At 39.0% G+C, this 25,110-nt stretch overlaps 1 protein-coding gene across 3 annotated transcripts in view; it reads left to right on the forward strand.

Annotated features, from left to right (window-relative positions):
• LOC137646912 (lymphokine-activated killer T-cell-originated protein kinase-like) overlaps positions 1–22,017 on the forward strand; it is a 63,055-nt gene extending 41,038 nt beyond the window's left edge. For all 3 annotated transcript variants that reach the window (XM_068379993.1, XM_068380000.1, XM_068379987.1), the window contains exons 5-8: positions 379–531; positions 5,910–6,028; positions 9,952–10,088; positions 21,406–22,017. In XM_068379993.1, coding sequence (XP_068236094.1) covers positions 379–531; positions 5,910–6,028; positions 9,952–10,088; positions 21,406–21,635 — 639 coding nt within the window. In that variant the 3' untranslated portion in view covers positions 21,636–22,017. The remainder of the gene's footprint in view (positions 1–378; positions 532–5,909; positions 6,029–9,951; positions 10,089–21,405) is intronic.
• The last annotated feature ends 3,093 nt before the right edge of the window (positions 22,018–25,110 follow it).

Raw genomic sequence — 25,110 nt, forward strand, 5'->3', positions numbered from 1 at the left:
CAGAATATTGTAAGTTACAAGAAATGCTGAGCATAATTTTGACAAGCAATTAAAGCAGCTCCTCATCAGGCATAGTCATATTTTGTATCAAATGAATATAAGAACCACCTCTTCTTCCATTTGGAGGAAAGTTCATAAAATTGTTGGCAAATATACTGTACTCCAAATTCTCCACCTGTGATGAAAAGTAAGGATTAATATATTACTAATCCTTTGGAAGTAATTCACGACATATTTCCAAATCTTTTTACTATAACTTTTAAATTAAGTATGCCATCAACAATACCTACATCAAATTATAGAGAAATGAACTTTATTGTAAGTCATGTGTATTATAAGAAACTACTCATAAGATTTAATTTCTTACATTTTTTTCAGATGACCAAAGACATTGGTGCAGCCCTTTGTTACTTACACGAAGAGAAGAAACTTCTACATGGGGACATAAAAAGTGCTAATATTCTTGTAAAAGGGGAGTTTGAGGTAGTCAAGCTTTGTGATTTTGGGGTAACTTTGACCTTGGATGATAAAGTAAGTGTATACTGGTATTATTTTTTTCCATTTAAAAATTGTAATGTAAAACTGTGCTGATGCCCTTTATGTTAAATTCTTTGTGCTAATACTTTTGTAGCTTAGAGCTTTTTGACCATAAAGCTAAAATGCTACAGTTCTGCCCATACTCTTACAATATCTAATCTCTCTTCAAAGCCATATGCCAGATATTACTTCTAGTTGTAGTAATAACTGTAATAATCCTTCATTGTCTATTGTTCCTACACAAATACAAACCATTTACTATTTAATATAGATATGTTTTCCCAGTATAGCTGGAAACTAACTACAAGTAGTCGCCGACTTACGACCTATGAGATGTACGACTGTTAAACTTTACGATCACTTTTTTCACTGATGATATCACAACTATGTCGGAAATAGTACACTAATAGGACAAATATTTCCTTGGAAATGATATATTTTCTTATATAAAAATTAACTGATTTATTGTGGTAAGTGAGTAATTTCTTTTATTGCTAATATAGTGATGCCTCGCAAAACGAAGTTAATTGTTTCCTTAAGGGCTTTCGTAAAGTGATTTTTTCGTGTAGAGAGTCGCCTTTTACATATAAGTAGCCTAATTCGTTCCAGAACCTAGAAAAACACCACATTAAATGATTATAAAAAGGATATGCACCACTAAACAATACTAAATATACGAAAAGTACTGTATGTTGATCATTTAATAATAAATTAACATTAATAATATGAAAAAATAAATGTTTAATTACAGCAAACAGTAAATATACCTTTGGAGTGAGGCGATGTCTGAGAGCGAAGTGCGGGGCGGTAGAGGAGGATGAAAACGGCGGAAAACGTTTACGTATAAGTGGCAGAAAACGTAAACACTCAACTTTACAAAACAGATTTATAAATCACAGAAAACATTAACACTTAATTTAAGGAAATGCATCTACAAATGGTAGGAAATATTAACACTTAACTTCTACGATAAACTTGAAATAAAATATCTTTTTATTTTCCTTTTTCTATTTTTTTTTCTTACTTTACGTTTTGTATTTTCTAAATTTAATCACACTACATATTTTCTTCATCACTGCCATTTTTGTTTCTTAGCTGGCACTTGGTCTGCTTCTACCAAATGCCTCTTACTAAAATATTGGTCCAAGGAAGCTTGTTTCTGCCCGCTTCTTAAAATTTTCCTGAGCACACTTAACTGCATGCCAGCCTTGTATTTCTTGATTATTTCCATCTTCATCTCTGTGGAAAACATCATCCTCTTCTTTCCCTTGACATCAGCAACTTTCTTTGGACCCATGGCTAATGATGTATCGTAAGTATCACACATGATAACAGTACATACTGTAAAATTGTTGCAAAATTACAAACACTAAGTCAGAGCGTACGATACTGTTGCCGGTATGAGAAGACATAGGAACGCCGATGGGTAGATGCACGATGGGATACAGTACAGTAGATGCCGACCAATAGGAGAGCAGGATATCATGGTGGTAACTAGCATCCGAGTAGGGAGATAACCAACGGGAATGCAGGAGGGTGGTAGCGAGTTTACGGGCTGGCGGCGCATGAAGTTTAAAATCCATCTCTGATACGGTCGGACTCACGCTCCTTACCGCCTTTCGTTGTCCGAAACATTTTTCGTGATCCAAGTCGTAGAATTCTTCATCTCCATTCGTGAAGTAAAAATTTCGTAAGCCAATTCTTTCGTAGTTAGAGGTTTGACTGTATACAGTATCCATTTTCAGTGAAAAATACATTAAGAAAAGTTTTATCTGTCGAGTTCATCTCATATGTCTGGCAACATCACATTACTGGCGATAAGTGTGCCGGCAATAGAGTGATTTCCTTCTAGTAGGCTAAAAATTAGTACTAGTAATCCCATTATCGAAGTATCAAGTAACGATACAAAGTATTTTGTGGGTCTGTATCAGTTGTTATGAGTACTACATTCATCTAATGAAAGTACACTAATAGGACAAATATTTTCTGGTAATAATAACAAAATCTTCCTCTTGTTCCACACTTTCTATTTCATAACCCACCAGTGAGTAATCTGATTGTATGTTACTGTAACCTATGTGCATGACTACATTTCCCGCATTTGAAAGGCATTTGCCCTTTTCTGGACCATTCTCCTAGCTTCATTAGTCCTCTCTTAATGCTTCTAAGTCTTCTGAGTTCTCAGCATTTATGCCTAGTTTAGTATTATCAGCAAATTTGGCTATTCTACTAGTTAATCCTAAATTTATGTCATTGGTGTAGATCAGAAATATCAATGGGCCAAGGATGGATCCATGTGGTACTCCCCTTGTAAGAGCTGCCCACGTTGAAGCTTCTCCATTGATTACAGCTATTTGTTTTCTGTTTGTTAGCCAATCTTCAATTTATTTGGCTGGCTCATCAATGATGCCCAGTGCTCTAATTTTTACTATTAATTTTTTATGAGGAACTTTGTCAAAAGCCTTTTGAAAGTCTATGTATATGATGTTCATTGCCCTGCTTTTGTCATAAATCCTAAGCATGTTGTAGAAACATTCCAACAGATTCGTTCCTCTTGATCTCTTTTGTCTAAAACCAGGTTGGCTGTCTATCAAAAGACTTTTTACTCTATATGTTTTACTGTTGAACTTACTATAATTAGTTAAAATAAGTGCAAGGCATTGAAGTTAGACACAGGTCTGTAGTTACCAGGTTCTTCTTTTGTTCCTTTCTTGTAGATTGAAGAAACGTTGCCTAGTTTCCATCCTTGTGGTGCCTTTCTCTCGTTGGCTATCTTTCAGAACATTTTGTAAAAGTGTGGGGTTATCTCTCTTGGATGAATATCATCTGGACCTGGTGCCTCAGACTTATGGTGTTCTTTTATTTTACTTTTTGACATGATCCATTGTAAAGGTGATTTTATTTAATGGTTGTGGCCCTTCATATACAGTATGTGGTTCAAGGAGGGTCGTTGATTCTTCCCTAGTGAATACAGTTGTGAAATATGCTTTCATCAGTATAGCTTTTTCCAAATAATTTGGTTATAAGATTACCCTCCGAGCCTCTTAATGGGCTAATGTTGTTTTTGATTGGTTTTCTACTGTTTACATGTGGAAAAAAATCTTTTGAGTTTTCTTTATTAGCTGAAGCCACTCTTTTCTCTTCAATGATCTAGGTTTTTCTAACTAGTTTTTCTACTTTTCAGCTTAACTTTTTGTGCTCAGAAATTTCATGAATTAAAGGCTGTGGACCCATTGATTATTGTTTCCTGTCTCTACTATTTATTACATTGGCTATTTCTGTTGAACCACTTAGGTTGTGGAGTTTCATTCGGTAAAATTTTTCTATGCGGCATACATTTAGCCCTTTTTTTATATATATTTCTGTTTAACTTGTATGTTGATGGAGTGTTGAGGGAGTTGAATGCTCGATTGCTTGGACGAGGATTGAAACTGGTTGACGAGAATGACCGTGAATGGGAGGTAAATCAGTTGTTGTTTGCGGATGATACTGTACTGGTTGCAGACGCGGAAGAGAAGCTTGGCCGATTAGTGACAGAATTTGGAAGGGTGTGTGAGAGAAGGAAGTTGAGAGTTAATGTGGGTAAGAGTAAGGTTATGAGATGTACGAGAAGGGAAGGTGGTGCGAGGTTGAATGTCATGTTGAATGGAGAGTTGCTTGAGGAGGTGGATCAGTTTAAGTACTTGGGGTCTGTTATTGCAGCAAATGGTGGAGTGGAAGCAGATGTACGTCAGAGAGTGAATGAAGGTTGCAAAGTGTTGGGGGCAGTTAAGGGAGTAGTAAAAAATAGAGGGTTGGGCATGAATGTAAAGAGAGTTCTGTATGAGAAAGTGAATGTATCAACTGTGATGTATGGATCAGAGTTGTGGGGAATGAAAGTGACGGAGAGACAGAAATATAATGTGTTTGAGATAAAGTGTCTAAGGAGTATGGCTGGTGTATCTCGAGCAGATAGGGTTAGGAACGAAGTAGTGAGGGTGAGAACAGGTGTAAGAAATGAGTTAGCAGTTCGAGTGGATATGAATGTGTTGAGGTGGTTTGGCCATGTTAGGAGAATGGAAAATGGCTGTCTGCTAAAGGTGATGAATGCAAGAGTTGATGGGAGAAGTACAAGAGGAAGGCCAAGGGTTGGGTGGATGGATGGAGTGAAGGAAGCTCTGTGTGATAGGAGGATAGATGTGAGAGAGGCAAGAGAGCGTGCTAGAAATAGGAATGCATGGCGAGTGATTGTGACGCAGTTGCGGTAGGCCCTGCTGCTTCCTCCGATGCCTTGGATGACTGCGGAGGTAGCAGCAGTAGGGGATTTAGCATTATGAAGCTTCATCTGTGGTGGATAATGTGGGAGGGTGGGCTGTGGCACCCCTATCAGTACCAGCTGAAGTCGGTTGAGTCCCTTGTCAGGCTGGGAGGAACGTAGAGAGAAGTCCCCTTTTCTGTTTCATTGTTTGATGTTGGCTACCCCCCAAAATTGGGGGAAGTTTCTTGGTATATGTATGCATATATGTACTTACTGAAAATAATTCTGTGACATCCTACTTCAAAATTGAATACATGATGCCAGCTCAAGTAAGAATTACTCCTTGTATTTGGTTAACAAAATTGGTAAATGGCAAAGCATCTTGGTTCATCCTATAGGACACACAAGAACTTGTCTATGTTATGCAATGGTGACTTGGTATGTCACAGCTGACCCATGGACCCTTTTCAAGGATACATTCTGAATGAAATTAAGAGAGGTAGTCACATTCTACACAGACATGGGAAGAGATATCACACCCAACTGTACATGTGCTAGAATTGTTAAAAAATCCTAATAAAGACACAGAATCCTTCAATAAGGAACAAGTAGGAATCCTAATACCATAAGTTAACTTTTTAAGTAAAACTTCAGTCTTAATTGGAAATACTGAACAACTAAAGGTGCTTAAGGATGAATATTAAAATGGTCCGGCAGGTTCTTGATCTCCAAATAATATTTAGCCTAAACCTGATAAAAGTGATTGAATTGCTTTATCAGGACCAAATTCCATACTTTTAAATAGATTTTGCAATGTACCGATTAGTTTGCCTGCAGCTAATGCAAAAATTAAAAGTATTCAGTGTTAGTTCGTTTGAGAATAGTTTACTTGGTGGTTCTTATACTGTACATAACCCCTCAAATACCTCAAAACAAAATCCATCAATTTTTTCTGAGTAGAATGATCTGAACGTTTCTCAATAATGTATCAGCTGAAAATATCCATAATGATACCAGCCTTTCAGAGAGAGAGTCTCTCTCTCTCTCTCTCTCTCTCTCTCTCTCTCTCTCTCTCTCTCTCTCTCTCTCTCTCTCTCTCTCTCTCTCAGGTAATGACTAGTTCTTTTCTTTCCAGGGTTATGCGTGCAAAAATGAGGAATACGTTGGCACAGAGTGTTGGTCTCCACCTGAGGTTTTTTCTTGTGAGAAAATTTCACAGAGATCTGATATATTTTCACTTGGACTTGTTATATGGTAAGCATATTTTCAATTTTTGTACATGTGAAGAATTTTCTAAAATCTATGTGAATGTAGAAATAATCTTATGAAATTCAGACAGTAAATGAAAATCATAAGTAATAATATAGAACGTGTTAGTTTGACCTAGAATAGGGTAATGCTTTGTTTTTATATCAAGCAAAAGAAATTACTCTAGTGTAAACTGACATACGAAGTACTGTACTGTTATAGGTGTTATGCAGTAAATGGAAACCAGGAATTAGTGGACCAGTTTGATTGCTAAAATAAGAATTTGAACCTGCCATGTATAATAATAATACCTTTTCAGTATTTTAATCAAGACTCTTAATTTATTATTATTATTATTGTTATTATTATTATTATTATTATTATTATTATTATTATTATTATTACTCTTATTATTATTATTACTTGCTAAGCTACAACCCTAGTTGGAAAAGCAGGTTGCTATAAGCCCAAGGGCTCCAACAGGGAAAATAGCTCAGTGAGGGAAGTAAACAAGGGAAAATAAAATATGTTAAGAACAGTAACAACATTAAAATAAATATTTCCTTTATAAACTATAACAACTTTAACAAAACAATAGGAGGAGAAATAAGATAGAATGGTGTGCCTTTGTGTACCCTCAAGCAAGAGAACTCTAAGCCAAGACAGTGGAAGACCATGGTACAGAGGCTATGGCACTACCCAATACTAGAGAACAATGGTTTGATTTTGGAGTGTCCTTCTCCTAGAAGAGCTGCTTACCGTAGCTGAAGAGTCTCTTCTACCCTTACCAAGAGGAAAGTGGCCACTGAATAACTACTGTACAGTGCAGTAGTTAACCCCTTGGATGAAGAAGAATTGTTAGGTAATCTCAGTGTTGTCAGGTGTATGAGGACAGAGGAGAATCTGTAAAGAATAGGCCAGACTATTTGGTGTATGTGTAGGCAAAGAGAAAGTGAACCGTAACAAGAGAGAAGGATCCAATGTAGTACTGTCTGGCCAGTCAAAAGACCCCCAAAACACTCTAGCGGTAGTATATTAATGGGTGGCTGGTGCCCTGGGCAAAGTGAAAGTCAAATCAGAGGTAATAAACTACTTTATTACGATCTGTAGGGGTAGGAGATGCTATCTCTTTCATTACAATGCAGATTTTAATATCCTAAAAGAGTAAAATGGTAGGTTACAGTAAATTTAAAGACGTATCAATAACACTATCTAAAAAATCATAAATAAACAGTTATGTAAAGAAGATAGATAAATGTATCATATAATTAAATACAGTACACAAATAAGTGTAAATTATCATGTATTCAAATTAGAATTGATGAATAAATTTACTAACTAATAACAAATCTAGGCTATCTCATCACATACTGCATCATGATATCAAAGTATGTAACTGTATGCGTATCATGATAATGCTGTAGAATGGCTGAATTGTATAGCATTTTTTATATACAGTTACGTAAAAATATCATACATGTTACCAATGCCAATATAGAAAGTATCGAAGGACAAGTAATGGAAGGATGAAATAAACGAATTTTGAGCGAAGTGAAAAATCTATTTTTGGGTGAGATAGCATGTCGTCCTGATGGAAGTTCCTTTAAAGTAACTTCCTAGGGTATATTTAACTACAGTGATATTCCCAGAGAATTTTACCTTAAGGTACCCAGAATTCTAATTCCTGGAGCGAATATCCCTAACTTATTCTTATAGGGATATCGCATAATATCAGAGGACGTATTCTTGACACGCCACATAGCTATCTTCACCCCGAATAGCGTTAACGCTTAGAGAGGGAAAGTGGTAAGAAAACGAAGGGGAGCCATTATTAAGGCACCTCTCCTCACTGTTTTGAGTCTGCATATGACGTCACCATCGGTGCCATGTTATTCCTTATCTCGTAGCTCTATAGCTCGGTGATTTCCCCTGTGCTCTCTCGTATTTTTAGATTTACCATTATGATGCTTTCACCAGCCTCTTCTGCCTCTGGAAAGTTGAGTATTATCTTAACTCTGTATAAATGTAAGCTCTTGCCCGTTTTTATTTGAATCAAAGTGAAATTAACGTAAACGAGCTGTTGCGGAACCGGAGGCGTCATGGACGCTGTCGTTCGCTATGCACGAGTCATGTAGTTAGCCAGAACGACTTTCCCGGTTTATTTGCTTTAATAAATTTAGCTATTTAGCCTTCCTACTGTGAATTCTTTATATTATGCCGATAGTATTCATCAGTTTTGGCGATTTAGGTAACCGATCCTTGCTTACACTAGGCTTCTTAGCCTGGGCGTTTTGCTTTTAGTACTTTCATGCCTTTTTACGAGCTGGCCAAACAATCCCTGCATAATCCACTTTAGACTTTTGCTCTTACTTATATGTAATCGTAACTGTCAGAGAGAGTGAATCCTCTTAGCTGAGACTTCCCCCCACCTAAGGAAGCCTTCCATTTAAATGACTCAGAAGTTTGTATCCGTGTAGGAAGAAAATACAAATTTTAAAAATAATTTCAATTTTTCCTAGTTATTCAAACCTGTTGTCATTTAATCAAAGGTCCCATCTCAACTTCCCAACAAGTCTTTGACTAGAAGAGAGGGACATAAGCCATTTAGTGGTGCATAATGCCGCCATGCAGTGGGGTTATCTCTCAACCTATTATGATGCATTCTAACCCTTTTTCTTTTTGATTGCCTGGGTGTAGAAAATGAGACTAGGAGTAACCCATTCAAATGACTGGTTTGTATGGCTAGGAAAAATACAAATTGTTTTTAAAATTTATTGTATTTATACAGGATTAGAATGGTAGGAAGTAATGTTACTGTTGATGCTATTAAAATGCACATTAAATTCAAAGAGTACAGTAAAGTATTTCTCATCAGAAAGAGGCAGTTATCCAAGGCAGAAGAATATGGTCAGTTGTCAAAAGAGAAATTGTTCTAATTTGTATTGAATATATTCAAAGCCCAGTTCGTTTTAGGAAGCATTATAAAGACTATTATTATTATGTAGTAGTAGTATTTTGAACACAAAAATTACTTACCACCAATGTGAAGGGTTTTAGTCATCTCATCTAACAGCTATCCTTTGTTACATCCCTGTAGCTTTCTGTAGTGGTATCATATAAATACAGATATTTCTTTACTGATTCTATCAGTTCTTCATTGATGAACCTCAATCATGGCATAAAACAAACTTAACTTTCCTAGGGAGTCTCAGGTTGGGGCCCTTGAGACTCCCAAAGTACTTGGGTGGAAGTGAAGCCATGTTTTAATTCATTTGGCCGGCGGTCGGGAAACCCATGCAGATGATCTGTGTATTACTATGCATAGCTTTGTATCCAGCATGAACAACCTATTTAAAAACCACAGAAGTGATTGTTTGCTATATGGATTTGCATTGCACGCAATCTGTGTATAGGTTAGCTTTGCTGCTAGTTTAACCCTTTTACCCCCAAAGGACGTACTGGTACGTTTCACAAAAGCCATCCCTTTACCCCCATGGACGTACCGGTATGTCCTTGCAAAAAAATGCTATAAATTTTTTTTTTCCTATTTTTGATAACTTTTTGAGAAAATTCAGGCATTTTCCAAGAGAATGAGACCAACCTGACCTCTCTATGACAAAAATTAAGGCTGTTAGAGCATTTAAAAAAAACTATACTGCAAAATGTGCTGGGAATAAAATAACCCCCTGGGGGTTAAGGGTTGGAAATTTCCAAATAGCCTGGTGGTAAAAGGGTTAAACTAACTTAAAATGATAGTTCCAAGTCTCGAGTACAGTACTTTATATAAATCGAGGTTTAGTGGAGTAACAGATATTGTATGTCTTTATTGTTGGGATTTATGTATTAGCAATATTGAATCTTGTTGGTAGTTGTCAGTTTTCTTAACTTTAAGATAGTCTTATAAAGTTACATGTTTTCTTTTTTAACAGGGAGATGCTATCACTACATGCTCCTCATGTAGACAAGCTTTTTTTCGAAGAAAGTTGTGACGAGTCAGATTTGGAAAAGATGGAGGCCATTAAAGTCAGAAAAGCAGAGGGTGAAATAGAATACAGCAAAAGTTTGGGTAAGTTTGCCTAATATTCATGTTTTGTTTTTCTGAAGGAAAGATAAGTTCTTTAGAAATTGAATAGACTTGGAAAGTTTTGGTGTTTAGCAAACTTTTTAATCCTGTGCTAACATTTTAATCCTATTCACAATAATGTTATCTGTGTTTTTCAATTGATCTGAGGATTTATCGTAGGATTATGTTCCTGGAATATTTAAAACACTTATTTTCACCACCACAAAAAATTAAAAGGGCTCCTACCGTGTTGGTGGGAAACATAGTGAGTAGCCTTTTATATTCCATTTTGTGCAAATTTGATCATCTTTGCTCATGTTTGACTACAGATTTTCACTAATTACTTTGTTCTAACTTGCCATGATGTTATTATAATAAGGCCTCCCTGCCCCAGTGACCGGCCTTATAGTCCAGAGTTATAATTTCTATCCAATCCAGGACATATGTAAAATACTTTGTTCCCATTGATGAAGCTGACAAGCAAGCAAAGAACTTCCTCTCCCAACTAGACCCATTTTGATTGCTGTTTACCTCCTTTTAACTGTAGCCTCAATCAGACAGTGGAATTTTGTTTTTATTAGGGTGATATTAGATTTTCTAAGTTAGCTTTATAGTTGGAAATTATACAGATATAGTGACATGTCAATATACATACATACATACATATACCAAGGCGCTTCTCCTAATTTTGGGGGGTAGCCGACATCAACAAAGAAACAAAAACAAAAAGGGGACCTCTACTCTCTACGTTCCTCCCAGCCTAACAAGGGACTCAACCGAGTTCAGCTGGTACTGTTAGGGTGTCACAGCCCACCCTCCCACATTATCCACCACAGATGAAGCTTCATAATGCTGAATCCCCTACTGCTGCTACCTCCGCGGTCATCTAAGGCATCGGAGGCAGCAGCAGGGCCTAGCGGAACTGCGTCACAATCGCTCGGTATTCATTCCTATTTCTAGCACGCTCTATTGCCTCGCTCAAATCTATCCTCCTATCACCCAGAGCTTCCTTCACTCCATCCATCCACCCATACCTTGGCCTTCCTCTCGTACTTCTCCCATCAACTCTTGCATTCATCACCTTCTTTAGCAGACAGCCATTTTCCATTCTCTCAACATGGCCAAACCACCTCAACACATTCATATCCACTCTAGCTGCTAACTTATTTCTTACACCCGTTCTCACCCTCACCACTTCGTTCCTAACCCTATCTACTCGAGATACACCAGCCATGTCAATATACATTATTAATTTGTTCCAAAAGTTAGGATACTATCCGAAACACATATACCTAACATATTTTTCAGTAAAAAACAAGGGGAATGGAAATACAATAATGTATTCCGGAGTATTGATATTTTATATGACATATACATTACTGGGGTTGCATGAGATAATTCAGACAATGTAGCACTAAAATACATACTTAAATATTTTTAAATGCATGATTATGATAATTGAAATAGTAAAAGTAAAATTTAGCATCACTACCTTTGTGAAAAGTGGTGATAGCTTATGAGAATGGTGATGTAGGAGAGAGGAGGTGGAGTTTTTTTTTTTTTTTTTTTTTTTTTTTTTTTTGGAGAGGAGAGTCCTCTTCTATTAAAACATCAAGAAGCTAAAATTGTGACTTTTCTGACTTTTTCTTGATCTGAACATGGTTGAGTCTCACCAGGTTTTAGTTTTACTCCCCCCCCCCAAAAGGCCAGTGATTTTTTTATTTTCATTTTAAGAATGTCTTTGAAGTGTGACATTGTCTGGTCATTTAATACAATACTGTTATAGCTGGTTATAGCTTCATTTGCAGGTGGTATATTTTTTATGCAAAACTACAGCACTTTAATCCATTTTTCACATCATACATACATATACCAAAGGCACTTCCCCCAATTTTTTGGGGGTAGCCGACAACAACAAGAAACAAAACAAAAAAGGGGACCTCTACTCTCTACGTTCCTCCAGCCTAACCAGGGACTCAGCCGAGTTCAGCTGGTACTGCTAGGGTGCCACAGCCCAACCTCCCACATTTCCACCACAGATGAAGCTTCACACTGCTGAGCCCCTACTGCTGCTACCTCCGCGGTCATCTAAGGCACCGGAGGAAGCAGCAGGGCCTACCGGAACTGCGTCACAATCGCTCGCCATTCATTCCTATTTCTAGCACACTCTCTTGCCTCTCTCACATCTATCCTCCTATCACCCAGAGCTTTCTTCACACCATCCATCCACCCAAACCTTGGCCTTCCTCTTGTACTTCTCCCATCAACTCTTGCATTCATCACCTTCTTTAGCAGACAGCCATTTTCCATTCTCTCAACATGGCCAAACCACCTCAACACATTCATATCCACTCTAGCCGCTAACTCATTTCTTACACCCGTTCTCACCCTCACCACTTCGTTCCTAACCCTATCTACTCGAGATACACCAGCCATACTCCTCAGACACTTCATCTCAAACACATTCAATTTCTGTCTCTCCATCACTTTCATTCCCCACAACTCCGATCCATACATCACAGTTGGTACAATCACTTTCTCATATAGAACTCTCTTTACATTCATGCCCAACCCTCTATTTTTTACTACTCCCTTAACTGCCCCCAACACTTTGCATCCTTCATTCACTCTCTGACGTACATCTGCTTCCACTCCACCATTTTCTGCAACAACAGCCCCCAAGTACTTAAACTGATCCACCTCCTCAAGTAACTCTCCATTCAACATGACATTCAACCTTGCACCACCTTCCCTTCCCTTTTTCACATATTTCTGTAATAACTGAAGTAGATGCTTCCATAATTTTCTCATCTGAAGATGGTGCCTCCATCTTGCCTGGAAACCCTCCCTCTCAAGGTGCTGCTACTTCTTAGTGGCTAGTTCTTCTCTGTGCTCTTCCACTAATTCCTTTGCATTCTCTTAATTGACTTACAGGTCCACAACAAGCATAGCCTCGCAAGCCCTCATCATTTTTCAAATATGGCTACTGTATTGGCCATAGATTCCTCCTGGTAGAGTTCAGGTTTGGCAGTGCACAATATTGAAATGCTTTTTTCCAGAACTCTCCCATTGTTAATTCTATGTCAGGTCACTTGAAAGTACCTCTTGAAATAATGCGTTTGTATAAAGTTTCCTACAATTTGAAATGACTTTTGATCTATTGGCTGAATGAGAGGAGTTGTATTAGGAGGCAAAATCTTCACAATGATGAAGTTTAACTTCGGCAGTACCTCATCCTATAAGCTTGGAAGGTGTACAGTAGCTTTGTCCATAAGTTCTTTATGTTCTAAATATTTTTTTACACTTGGCTCAAACACATTTAAACCACTCATTGCAGAATTGTATCATCACCCAAGCCTTTGAGTTTGGCCTCCATACGACTTGTTTTTGGTTTTTGTTTCTATGCGAGTACAAACCTTCATCCTTTAGTAGAGTTAAGATTCTGGCAAAAGCTGGTAACGTCCAATGAAGAGTTATCGAGGTATTGGCAACCGGCACCCAGTATCTAGTCTGGGTCTGGCAGTTTGCAGAGTTTCTATTCTGTTTCTGGCTATTTTACTGGACAGACTTGTTCTCGACATTCTCCAACTGGCCTGAAGTTTTTTAATTTTCTGTCTTTTTCTCATTTCACTGTGAGTGAGAAGGAACTTAGCAGAATGTTAACATATCCAGGACTGTCTAATTGACACTGTGGCACCTTTATAAGTAAGATTGAGGTTGATCCTCACCCTTTGTGTCCGACGTGTAGGGGCACCACTGCACTTCAGATTCCCCTATTAATGTGTGCAGGAAGTGGTTGTCCTCCCAGTGAGCAAAATTTCAGAGTAGGAGGAAGAAGAGACCAAAGCGTGATTGTTCTCCCTTGGGTTCATCGTCAGTGTTGGGAAAGTCGGCTACCAAAACTCGTCACTCCGGCCCTTCTGTGGTTAACTCTTTGGAGGGCAAACCGAAGACCAGCGACCTTTGGATTGAAGAGTAAGCTTCCAAGGGGGTAGATCCTACCCCTAGAGAAAGAGAAAGGTGTTCTCTTGCAGATTAATGCCAGTCTCCAGTTTTGGATGTTCCGACCGTTGAGCTTGCTCGTGCCAAAGCTCTTTGAGTTTTGGATGAGAAGCGCGCTAATGCACCATCACCCTCTTCGCCACCTATGATCATTGACTCCAATGACAACGACTTTGTGTCCGAGTTCTCTGCTTACTCCTGAGGGAGTGCTGTAAGCAGTTTTTCAGGCTATAGCCCAATTTACCATACGGGTTTGGCTAATAAACTAGCAAAGAACACCTCTGTATATCTTAGGGCTTCGGTTCATAGAGATTTAGTCACGTAGCTCCCCGAGGAATGTAAGATTGAGGAGCGCCATTACTAAACAAGTCTTCCAGTGGTAATGCACCACCACAGAGAGCATGAGGCTTCACTTTCGGGATGAGAAGCGTACAGGAGCACGGAACCTAGAAACAGGTGATCATGAGATGCAGCAGCCACTCGTGAGCTACCCTCAACCAAAACCTTGGGTGTGCACTCAATTCATTCAATTATGAATGAATTCCACCACAAGAGCAGACACCTCCTCAAAGAATCATACGAGCTAGAAAGAGGAGGCATCTGGAGGATACACCTCTCGGAGTTCTTAATCAGAGAAAAGCTCAAAAGAAAACTTCTCCCTCTGGTTAACGGCCAGTGCCTTTTTGCCCTTTTCCAAGATTGGTGATAGATCACCAAAGAGAGCACTTATCTAGGCCTTCTCAGAGTTGCACATCTACAAAAAAGAATGCCAACTCAAGCCCCCCCTCAAAGATGCTTGTTGTTTCCATCAAGAATTATAAGTGTCATACCCTAAGGATCTTAAAACATCCATCAGAATTATGAGGTACGCCTCCAAATGTTAAGAAGGATCCATGTCCCACAGACCCTAGACTAGGGCTACTGAAGTTTACGGTTGAATATAGGCTCTCCTATAGGTAGTAGGTTGGCCAAGGCACCAGCCACCCATTGAGATATTACCACTAGAGAGTTATTGGGTCCTTTGACTGGCCAGACAATACTACATTGGATCCCTCTCTCTGGTTACAGCTCATTTCATCTTTGCCTACACATATACAGAGTAGTCTGGCCTATTCTTTACACATTCTCCTCTTTCCTCATACACCTGACTTCACTAAGATTACCAAACAATTCTTTTTCGCTCGAGGGGTTAACTAATGCATTTTATTTGTTCAGTGGCTACTTTCCTTTTGGTAAGGATAGAAGAGACTCTTTAGCTATGGTAAGCAGCTCTTCTAGAAGGACACTCCAAAATCAAATCATTGTTTTCTAGTTTTGGGTAGTGCCTTAGCCTCTATATCATGGTCTTCCACTGTCCTGGGTTAGGGATCCCCTTGCTTGAGGATACACTCGGGCACACTATTCTATCGTGTTTTCTTCCTCCCCTGTTATTTTGAAGTTTTTATAATTTCTACATGAAAAATTTATTTTAATGTTATTATTGTTCGTAAACTTCTCTTGTAGCATATTTCCTTTCCTCACTGGGCTATTTTCCCTGTTGGAGCCCTTGGGCTTATAGCATCCTGCTTTTACAACTAGGGTTGTAGCTTAGCAAGTAATAATAATAATAATAGCGTTTGTTGATTGGAGAGGGTTGAAATCAACCCCAGAGCTATCATCACAATTGTGTAAATTGATCCAAGAGCCGTCACCACAACCACATGCGGATCCAGTGGTCCCGGATGAGATGGAACCTCCAGACATCATGTGTCCCTTTTCCAGAGGCAAGAAGGTCATGGAGAAGAAAGACTTTGCTCCAAAGAGGAAGAACAAATGCGCGACATTTGCAAGACTTCTTAGAGTCTCATGACAAGGCACTCCATCCAAAGAGAGTAAGACTTGTCTTCCCTGAGCCTGTGAGACTTTCCATGTCACCGATTCACTGGGTCATCCTAAAATTAGACCATTAGTGTTTATCTCTACTAAGCCTGAAGAAGTGGGGTAGTGGCCCTAACCCTGGGGATGTTAACAGAAAGGCTTGCACAGCATCACTTTTTTCGGCCACGGAGGCCATGAATATAGAGGCAGCAGCAATGTCAGTGTTGCAGACTTCCTCTTGGTTAGACCTTTGGTCTGATACTGTCATGTTCTGCAGTATCTCAGAATCTGTTGGATTCTAAGATGTGGAAGCAGTATGAGGAGCTCGCCCTTCCCGCAGAAAAGGCAGTGGCGCTTTTGGTACACCAGGCTTCATACCAGTAGAGTAACTGGGTACTGAAATGAAGAGACAGTGATAAAAAAGTTCATCAGACATATGGCCTCCAAAGACTATATCATTACAAAATGCCTCAATGACAGAATGCCTCTCTCTTTCTCCAGACAAAGTGGATGCAGTAGGGTAAAAAGGCAAGTCATGCCTCCTTCAGGAGAGCTGCCACATTCAGACAACCTCCTACTGTGCTTAATAAATGTAAGAACTCTCCCCACAGGCAGCCACCTCTGTGAGAGAGGTAGACAAACGAAAACTTTGTTAAAGAAATAGACTGACCAGAACCAGCCCTTTCACTTAAGGCATCAAAGCAAACAAGGGTGAGGTGGGAGTGGCAATTCCTCCATGCCACTGCCTGTGGGGGAATGCCTATCGAGTCGGTGGCTGAAGTGGCAATTGCACTGAGCAGAACCTTGGACAGTGGAGGTTTTTTAGCATTGGATACTGCCTTCCGTTCACCAACTCTCTTCCTCCTTTCACTCCAGTGCCAATGAGCTGCTCAAAGACCTACTCCTTTGGTTGGTAAGAGGTCAAACAGATGTTAGACAAGAAAGCGGGTAAGGAGGTTACCGATTTGTCTCCCTTGTTCGACAACAACCTGTTCCTAGTTCACAAGCCGTCAGGAGGTTTGAGATCAGTCATCGACCTGATTCATCTGAACGACTTTGTTCTGCAAACGAAATTCAAGATGGAAACCCTCAGCATGATCCTACAAGCAATAAGTCGAAACGACTTCTTACTGTCCGTAGGCGTGAAAGATGCATACTTCCAATTCCAGTTCACCGGAACTCAGAGAAGTACCGTCGGTTAGCCCTGGGAACAAGAAAGTTCCAGTTTTGGTTTGTCTGCTTTGGACTTTCCACAGCTCCTCAATTGTTCACGAGAGTATTCACAATGCTCTCAATCTGGGGTCATGTGAAGTATTCACAGTGCTCTCAATCTGGGGTCATGTGATGGGAATAAAACTTCTCCGATACCTCAACGATCCAATTCTATTCCGCATGGACCTTCTTGAGTTTTGTCAGGATCTGGGAATTAGTATAGAGCTTGAGAAATCCGTTTTCACCCCACGTCAGAACCTTGTCAACTTAGGGATAATTAGACACTGTCAAAGGAAAATTATTCCCATCTCATGACAGGTGGTAAATGTTGAAGAAGGTAGCATCACCCATCCTGACACAGGAATCTCTTACAGAAAAGAACTGGCAGACTGCTTGGGTGTCTATCATCCCTAGAACCTCTGATCCCACACAGGAAGTTACACTTTTGTTCCATGCAGTGAACTCTGAAGTCCAGTTGAAAAAAGAGCTCCAAACTTCTAGATGTGCGAGTCAAGGTGACACAGGAAGTCTGAGAGGATCTGTCCTTGTGGCTGCAGGAGACAAACCTGATGAAGGGATCCACACTACAGGTTCTTCCCCCACAACTTATCCTTTTCTCAGACACGTCCAGAGAAGGGTGCGAACTGTGCATTCTGACTCCCTCCATGTCAGGTGTGTGAATAATGGATATAAATGAGAGGTCCCATATAAACATCTTAGAAATGAGAGCAGCGTACCTCATAGATCCATTTTTAGGAGATAGTAAAAGGACACTCGGTAATGTTGATTAGCAACAACACTACAATAGTGACTTATGTCAACAAGCAAGGGGGTCAGTTTCTTGACCCTCTTGCTAGTTGGCATTGAGCATGCATTTATGGTTGGAGGATAACAGAGTAACCCTGATGACAGGTTTCATCCCAAGGAAATGAAACAATTGTCGACATTCTGAGTCATCGCAATAAAGTTACTGGCTCAGAATGATCTTTGAATCCTCTAGTGGTGATGGAACTCCTGACTTGTGGGGTTCCCCGAAAATAAATGTTTACCAATTGCCTCGACAACAAAATAACAGTTTATTGCTCTCCAGTGCCAGACCAAGCAGCAGCATTGGAGGACGCATTCCAACACCCGTGAAACGACCTCCACATCTATGACTTTGAACTCTTTTGTCTCAAGGAGAGTGATGAGCAGAACCATTATCACATCCAGTCTCCAAATGGCTCTGGTATCACCGAAATGGCTGCATGCAGAGTGGTACTGAGACCTTCTAAGTCTACTGACAGAAGTTCCTAGAGACCTCCCAACTTAGTATGACCTCCTATCATCATATGTCAGTCAGGCACACATGAAAAAATACCACAGTGCAGTGGACTGGCTGTCTCTTCAAGGTTGGAGGTTATCCTGCATCTCCTTAAAGAGAGTTTTCATGACTAACTGAAGCAACTATCTGGATACCTTTGAATGTTTTCAACAGCAGTCTACCAAGCAAAGTGGGCAATCTTCATTGATTGATGTCATAGGAGGAACACTTCTACGCTCAAAGCCTCTGCCCCACTAGTTGAGCATTTTCTTGTGTACCTACGAGATGAGAAACTTAATTTCGGCGGTTAAAGGGTAACTCTCAGCCTTGAGCCAAGTTGTCAAACTAAGAGGGATAGACCTCTCCTTGTAGGAACGATCAGCTTCGATGTGGAATTTTGAACAAACTTTGTTTCCTTCAAGAAATCAACCCATCAGCTTGGAATGTGATCAGAGTCCTTTGCTAACTCTGGAAGGCTCCCTTAGCTTTGCCCAATAGAGTCGTAGAACTGCCTGGTCTGTTGTACTTAGTGTCACATTCCCAACGTTGGAAACAGATCTCATTTGTTCCCGAATTTAGCAAAAATACAAACCCCATTTATTAGTGACTCTAGGTATGAATCATTTTCTTCATCATTAATGAAGGAGAGAACAAATAATCCTGATTACTTGCTTCTGTATCCTGTATGGGCAGTGAGGCTCTACATGAAACGAATGAGATCATGAAGCCCTTACTTACAAAGTATCTTCGTTAGCACAGGGAGGATAAAGAAGAAACTCTACAGAAATACCATCTCCTTGCTTCGCGAAGTCATCAGTAAAGCCTACAGAGAACAAGGGCAAGAGCCATTGGAGCTCCCTCCACTTCCCGATCTACTCAGACAACCACATGTGAAGATAAAATCTACCATCGAGCGATAGCTTCGCCACAACTTCACGCCTGAAGGTTATCCAGCAACACTTCATTGCACGGTGATTTTGGCAGGATATCTCCATGAGTCATCTTCCGCCGTATACCAGGCAAAGTGGTCTGTCTTCTGTGGTTGGTGTCTTGGACGGTTTATCGCTCCTCTCTACTACTATCCCAACGATAGTGGAATTTTTTTTTTATATCAGTGGGGGGTAACTTTGCTTAGTCTCAGCGGTGAAAGGCTACCACTCAGCCTTTAGCCTTGCCTTTAGATTAAATGGAGTTGACATTTCTTCCTTGATGGAATGGTCTTTCCTTATTTGAAGTTTCGAGCGTTTTTTCCCTAGTCGGAAGTCAGATCTCCTCCTTGGAATGTAGTTCACGTACTACATTCTCTGAAAGCAGCGATTTACGAACCGCTTAGTCAGTCATCAGACCGTCACTTGACCTTGAATACGGTTTTCCTCTTAGTCCTGGCCTCTGCAAAGAGAGTCAGCGAGCCACATTGTCTGTCCTACTATATCGCCTATTTAGGGAGATGGCAATGAGTGACACTTAGCTTCGTCCCTGAGTTTGTGGCTAGGACTTGAAATCAGATCCTAGATTCAGCCCTTTCCGGATTGAGTATATCCGTTCTGTAACAGATGATCCAGATTGACTGTTACTATGCCCTGTGAGAGCCTTGAGGAATCTTGAAATGAACTGGCTCTTCGTGGAAGGGTCCAAAGGAGAATAGGCAAAAATCAATCTCTTTCTGGATCAGGTAGGTGATTGAGCGATCCTTACTAAAGGGCTCTACTTCTCCTGACCGTAAACCTCAAGAACACGACGTTAGGGGTATTAGCACATCCTGGCTATCAAAAAGAACTATTCAGTGTCGTAGGTATTGCAAGCGAGTGTTTAGAAACATCAAACTACTTTCACAGCCTGCTAACTGCAAGACGTAATCCACAAGAAGCTAGATACCTTTTCAATAGGTCCTTTGGTGGCTACACAAAACGTGGTCACGAACACATCAGCTCTCTTGAAGGATAAGTAGCAGTTGCTTGAGGGCAGATATTACCTGTTAGAAGCCTATATTGAATGTACAAGTGACTGGCCTCATGCTTCATTGTCCCCTCGCGGGGTTTTAGCAGCCGAGAAACACTGCAAGCTGATCTCTTCTGACTGCTGGTGGGTACAATTGTCCCATGTATAACCTAATAAATATATTTATTTGTTACGTCCCTGATCTCACTGTGAGGTGTAATCAGGCAATATCTAGGATTGAATGTGGAATTTAGCTCCAAGTTTACGCTTACCTGGTTAACTCATATGCTTAGGTTTTACATCTTCGCAAGGATTGTCCAGGCCGTTATCTCCCAGAGTTAGCGAGGTGACATGGTGTCTCTAAACAGCTCGTGCGAAGCACAGGGTAGCATCCCTGGTCATTGCAAAGAGAAAGGAAGACAGAAGCAATTTTAGCCAGATTGCGCATAGGTCACAAAACACTTACACAATGGTATTTGATGTGCACCCCTTGTGAAGCAGTACCCAGGTGCAATAAGTGATTGCGTTTTGACCATTAAACATTTTTTTTAACAAAGCTTTGAAATAGAAAGACATGTTTTGGTGAGAAAATTTTTATTGACCTTTTATCAGAGACTGAGAATTTGTTTTCAGGATTTTTATTTTTTTTTAAGCAACATAGATTCTATAGGTTATTTAGATTTATTACAGATTTTTAGCTCATAATATATTTATTTTTTTATTCCTTATGTTAACTATAATTTTATTTTATTTTTTAGCTTTGATATATATATATATTTTATTCCAGCATTTAATTGGGCCAGCTTTATGAGTCAAGCTTAACTTATTGGGCTCTCAAATCTCCTCCTTTTGTTAATAATGCCATTACAGTATTAAGATTATCATGTACCGTACTATACAGTAGTGAATGTACTGTACTATAATTTTTTAAATATAATCTCTACAATATTGATGTTTTGCAAGATGAAAACAAGATTTTGGAAATTATAATAGACATCGCTTTTACAGGAACAAGACCTCCAATCCCAGATATAGATATGTCAGACGATGGTTATCTAACTGTAGTTGAAATCTACTATGCTTGCACCGAAAGAGAAGAATTAAAACGACCAACAGCTCGCAGTCTTCTGTGTGTACTGAAGACCTTTGAAATAAGCAAAGCAACAAAGAAAGAAAATGTGGTGGTCTTGGATTCTAAAGAAAATATTGAAGATGGTAAAAATGTGGCCAAAAAGTAGTGTACACATTTATAAAAAAAAAAAAAAAAAAAAAAAATCTTGCATTTTCTGTCTTTGGTAAAGTTCATATTTTTCTTGTTAGTAATAAAATAAATATTTTCCTCTATTTGAGTAACCATTTTTTGCTTTTAAGCTCAATTCATGGGTTTCTAATTGGTTGATAGTGTATCTGTTGTATGGCATGAGAGCTTTTTAGTTTAAAATTATTTATCTTAAGATCATTTAGTGTTAATTAGCTATTTTTCCCCTGATTACTCAGGATTTTCAGGAACCTCCTTTGCATCCCTTTGATGTTAATTTGACTAGGGGGTTATACTTTTGTTATAATTTAGATTATTTTTTTAATTTCATAACTTTTTAACTCAATAAACATAAACATTTATTTGTGTACTGTACAGTATTCATTATAACCTGTTAAACATAAGTTGCTGAATCGACTATGAAACATTGTTCCATTCTGTAAAAAAGAATGTATCCCTTATCTCGAGCTATGCTATCCTGATGTTTCATATATACAATAATTCTGTTACTGTAGTACCTCTGCTTACAAGTAACTTTTGAATACGAACAAATTAGTATTTGAACATTTACGGTAAATTCAAATTGGTTTATGAGCTTATTGTCATCAACACCCTTGACATTTTCTTGTAGTGGAACCTCTACATACGATTGTCTTTACATACGATTGTTCCAACATCCGAAGTAAAATTCCATCAAATTTTTGTCTCAACACCTGAAGTCATGCTCCAACATCCGATGTAGATCTTGTTTACGCCGGTAGATGGTAGCACGTAAGAGGGACGCCATTGAGCGTCTAGTGCTCTGTTCTCTGTTCTTGTGTGTATCGTGTGGTTGTCCTCTGTTTGGTCTGTTATTAAGAGTGCTTATTTTCTTCCTTTTCTCACATTTCCTTTTTGATTTTACCTATAATCATGGTGCCTAAGAAGCTAAGTTTCAGTACAGGTAGTGGTGAGAAAAGGAAGAAGGCAATTCTTTCATTAGAATTGTAGCAAGAAATTATAGAAAAACATAAGAGCAGTGTGCATGTGAGTGATATGGCTAAACATTATGGCCGGAATAGGCCTACGATCTCGACGATCATCAAGCAGAAGGCAGCCATTAAACCAGTCAAACCATCGAAGGGGATCACCATTATTACAAGACATCGTAGCAATACCCTGGAAGAGATGGGCGCCTTTTGTTGATAAGGATAAAGGACAAAGAGATTGTTGGCAACGATCATTTGTGAGAAGGGCCAGCGTGATGAACAGAAAGAAAGAAAAATGTGAAACAAAGAAAATTAAGACAGCATTAACAAGCTCTTTTAAAAAAGTCTTCTCTCTATTTCTGTTTCTCTCTAAACATAGCATTAACATGTTCTTTAAATAAAATCTCTCTCTCTCTCTCTCTCTCTCTCTCTTTCTCTCTCTCTCTCTCTTGTTCTTCTTCGCTCTTAGAGTGTTAGAGACGTCTATTATATTTTTTCCGAGAGAGAGATTAAACAAAAATGTGTTTAGAGTACATATGATTTTTAACAGCGTCAACGAGTTGAAAGACAATTAAATGTAACTAAGAAAGTAATATCAGCGAATCTGAATTTCTTTATTAACTAAAACAAATATTGATACAAACACACTCGTGTGCGTATGCGCAAACACACACGCACAGGTGTAGGAATTGCTACGCAGTAGGAAACAAACGGTCGGGGAGGGGGTAGAGATGGGGACTGCGATAATGTACCGTAACTCATCACTTTGAAAATAAAAAAAAAAAATAAAAAATATGAAATATAAAAATAAAAAATAAAATAAATAAGCTAAGTTAGATTAAAGTTTCCGTAGTGTAAGTTATGGTACGTTATCGCAGTCACCATCTCTGACTCCTCGCCAATCGTGTGTCCTCCCAGGTAGGAATTCCTACACCTGTGTGTGTTTGTGCATATGCACAAGAGTGTATTTGAATCTATATTTGTTTTAGTTAATAAAGGAATTCAGATTCGCTGATACTGTATTGCTTTTTTAGTTACATTTAATTGTCTTTCAACTCGTTGATGCTGTTAAAAATCATATGTACGCAACACATTTTTGTTTAATCTCTCTCTCTCTCTCTCTCTCTCTCTCTCTCTCTCTCTCTCTCTCTCTCTCTCTCTCTCTCTCTCACAGAAAAAATTAATAGACATCTCTAACACTATCAGTGAAGAAGAACAAGAGAGAGAGAGAATTTATTTAAAGAACACGTTAATGCTTTGTTTAGAGAGAAACAGAAATAGAGAGAGGACTTTTTTAAAGTCACCATCTCTACCTTCTCGCCGATCGTCCGTCTCCTCCTGCGTAGCAATTCCTACACCTGCGTTAGCCTTTCTCTAAGGTAAAGTGACAATAAAAACATTTTTTATTTATTATTTCTTTATAATAATCTTTTTTACATCCTTTTTTCCTATTATGCAATTATTTTATTGTTATGTGTAGTAATTTATTAAGGAGGTATTATAGGTTTTTGGGCTGTGGAACGAATTATACAAATTACAGTGTATTCTTATGGGAATATTTGCTCCAACATACGATTGTTTTAACATATGAAGCAGTTTCTGGAATGAATTAAGATCATATGTAGAGGTTCCACTGTAAAGGCCGATAATGTATTGATGTGTAACTACATATAAAACAAAACGGTCATGTGTGAGAAGGATCATTTTTAAATGGTATTTCAGCTTCAGATAACAGGACTTTATTCATGTCGTTAAAAAGACAAAAGATCCATGTCGTCCTGATGGAAGGTTCCTTTAAGTAGCTTCCTAGGGTATATTTGATTACAGTGATATTCCCTGAGAATTTACCTTTAGGTCTCCAGAATTCTAACTCCTGGCATGAATATCCTTAAAATTTCTCTCAAGGATATCGCATAATATCAGGGGACGTATATCTTGACACGACACATAGCAATCTTCACCCCGAATAGAGTTTTCGCTTCGAGGGGGAAAGTGGCAAAAATAGAAGGGGAGCCGTTATCAAGGTACCCTTCCTCCGTTACTACCTTGAGTATCTAGATGGCGCCGTCGTCGCCGCCATGTTTATTCCTTCAAGCGGAGCGCTACTAGCTCGGTGATTTTCCTGTTCGCTCTCGTGTTTTTGCTTATCTAATTGGATTTATCATGCCATCTCCAGCCTCTTCTGCCTCTGGAAAGTTGAGTATTTGATCTTTACATTGTATAAATTTTAGCTCTTCCTCACAGTGAAATTAGGTTAAATTAAGTGGAAGAGCTGTTGCCTGAACCAGAGGCGTCATGGGCGCTGTCGTTCGTAACTCATGAGTTATTTAGTTAGCCAGAACGACCTTCCCGGTATAAATAGCATGAATAACTATAGCTATTCAGTCTTCATTGCTAGGAGTTAATTATATTATGCCGATTGTATTCGTAATAGTTTCGGCGATTTAGGTAACTGAACCTTGCTTACGCTAGGCTTCCTAGCCTAGG

The sequence above is a fragment of the Palaemon carinicauda genome, chromosome 1, assembly GCF_036898095.1.
Source record: "Palaemon carinicauda isolate YSFRI2023 chromosome 1, ASM3689809v2, whole genome shotgun sequence".
Taxonomy (NCBI): Eukaryota; Metazoa; Arthropoda; class Malacostraca; order Decapoda; family Palaemonidae; genus Palaemon; species Palaemon carinicauda.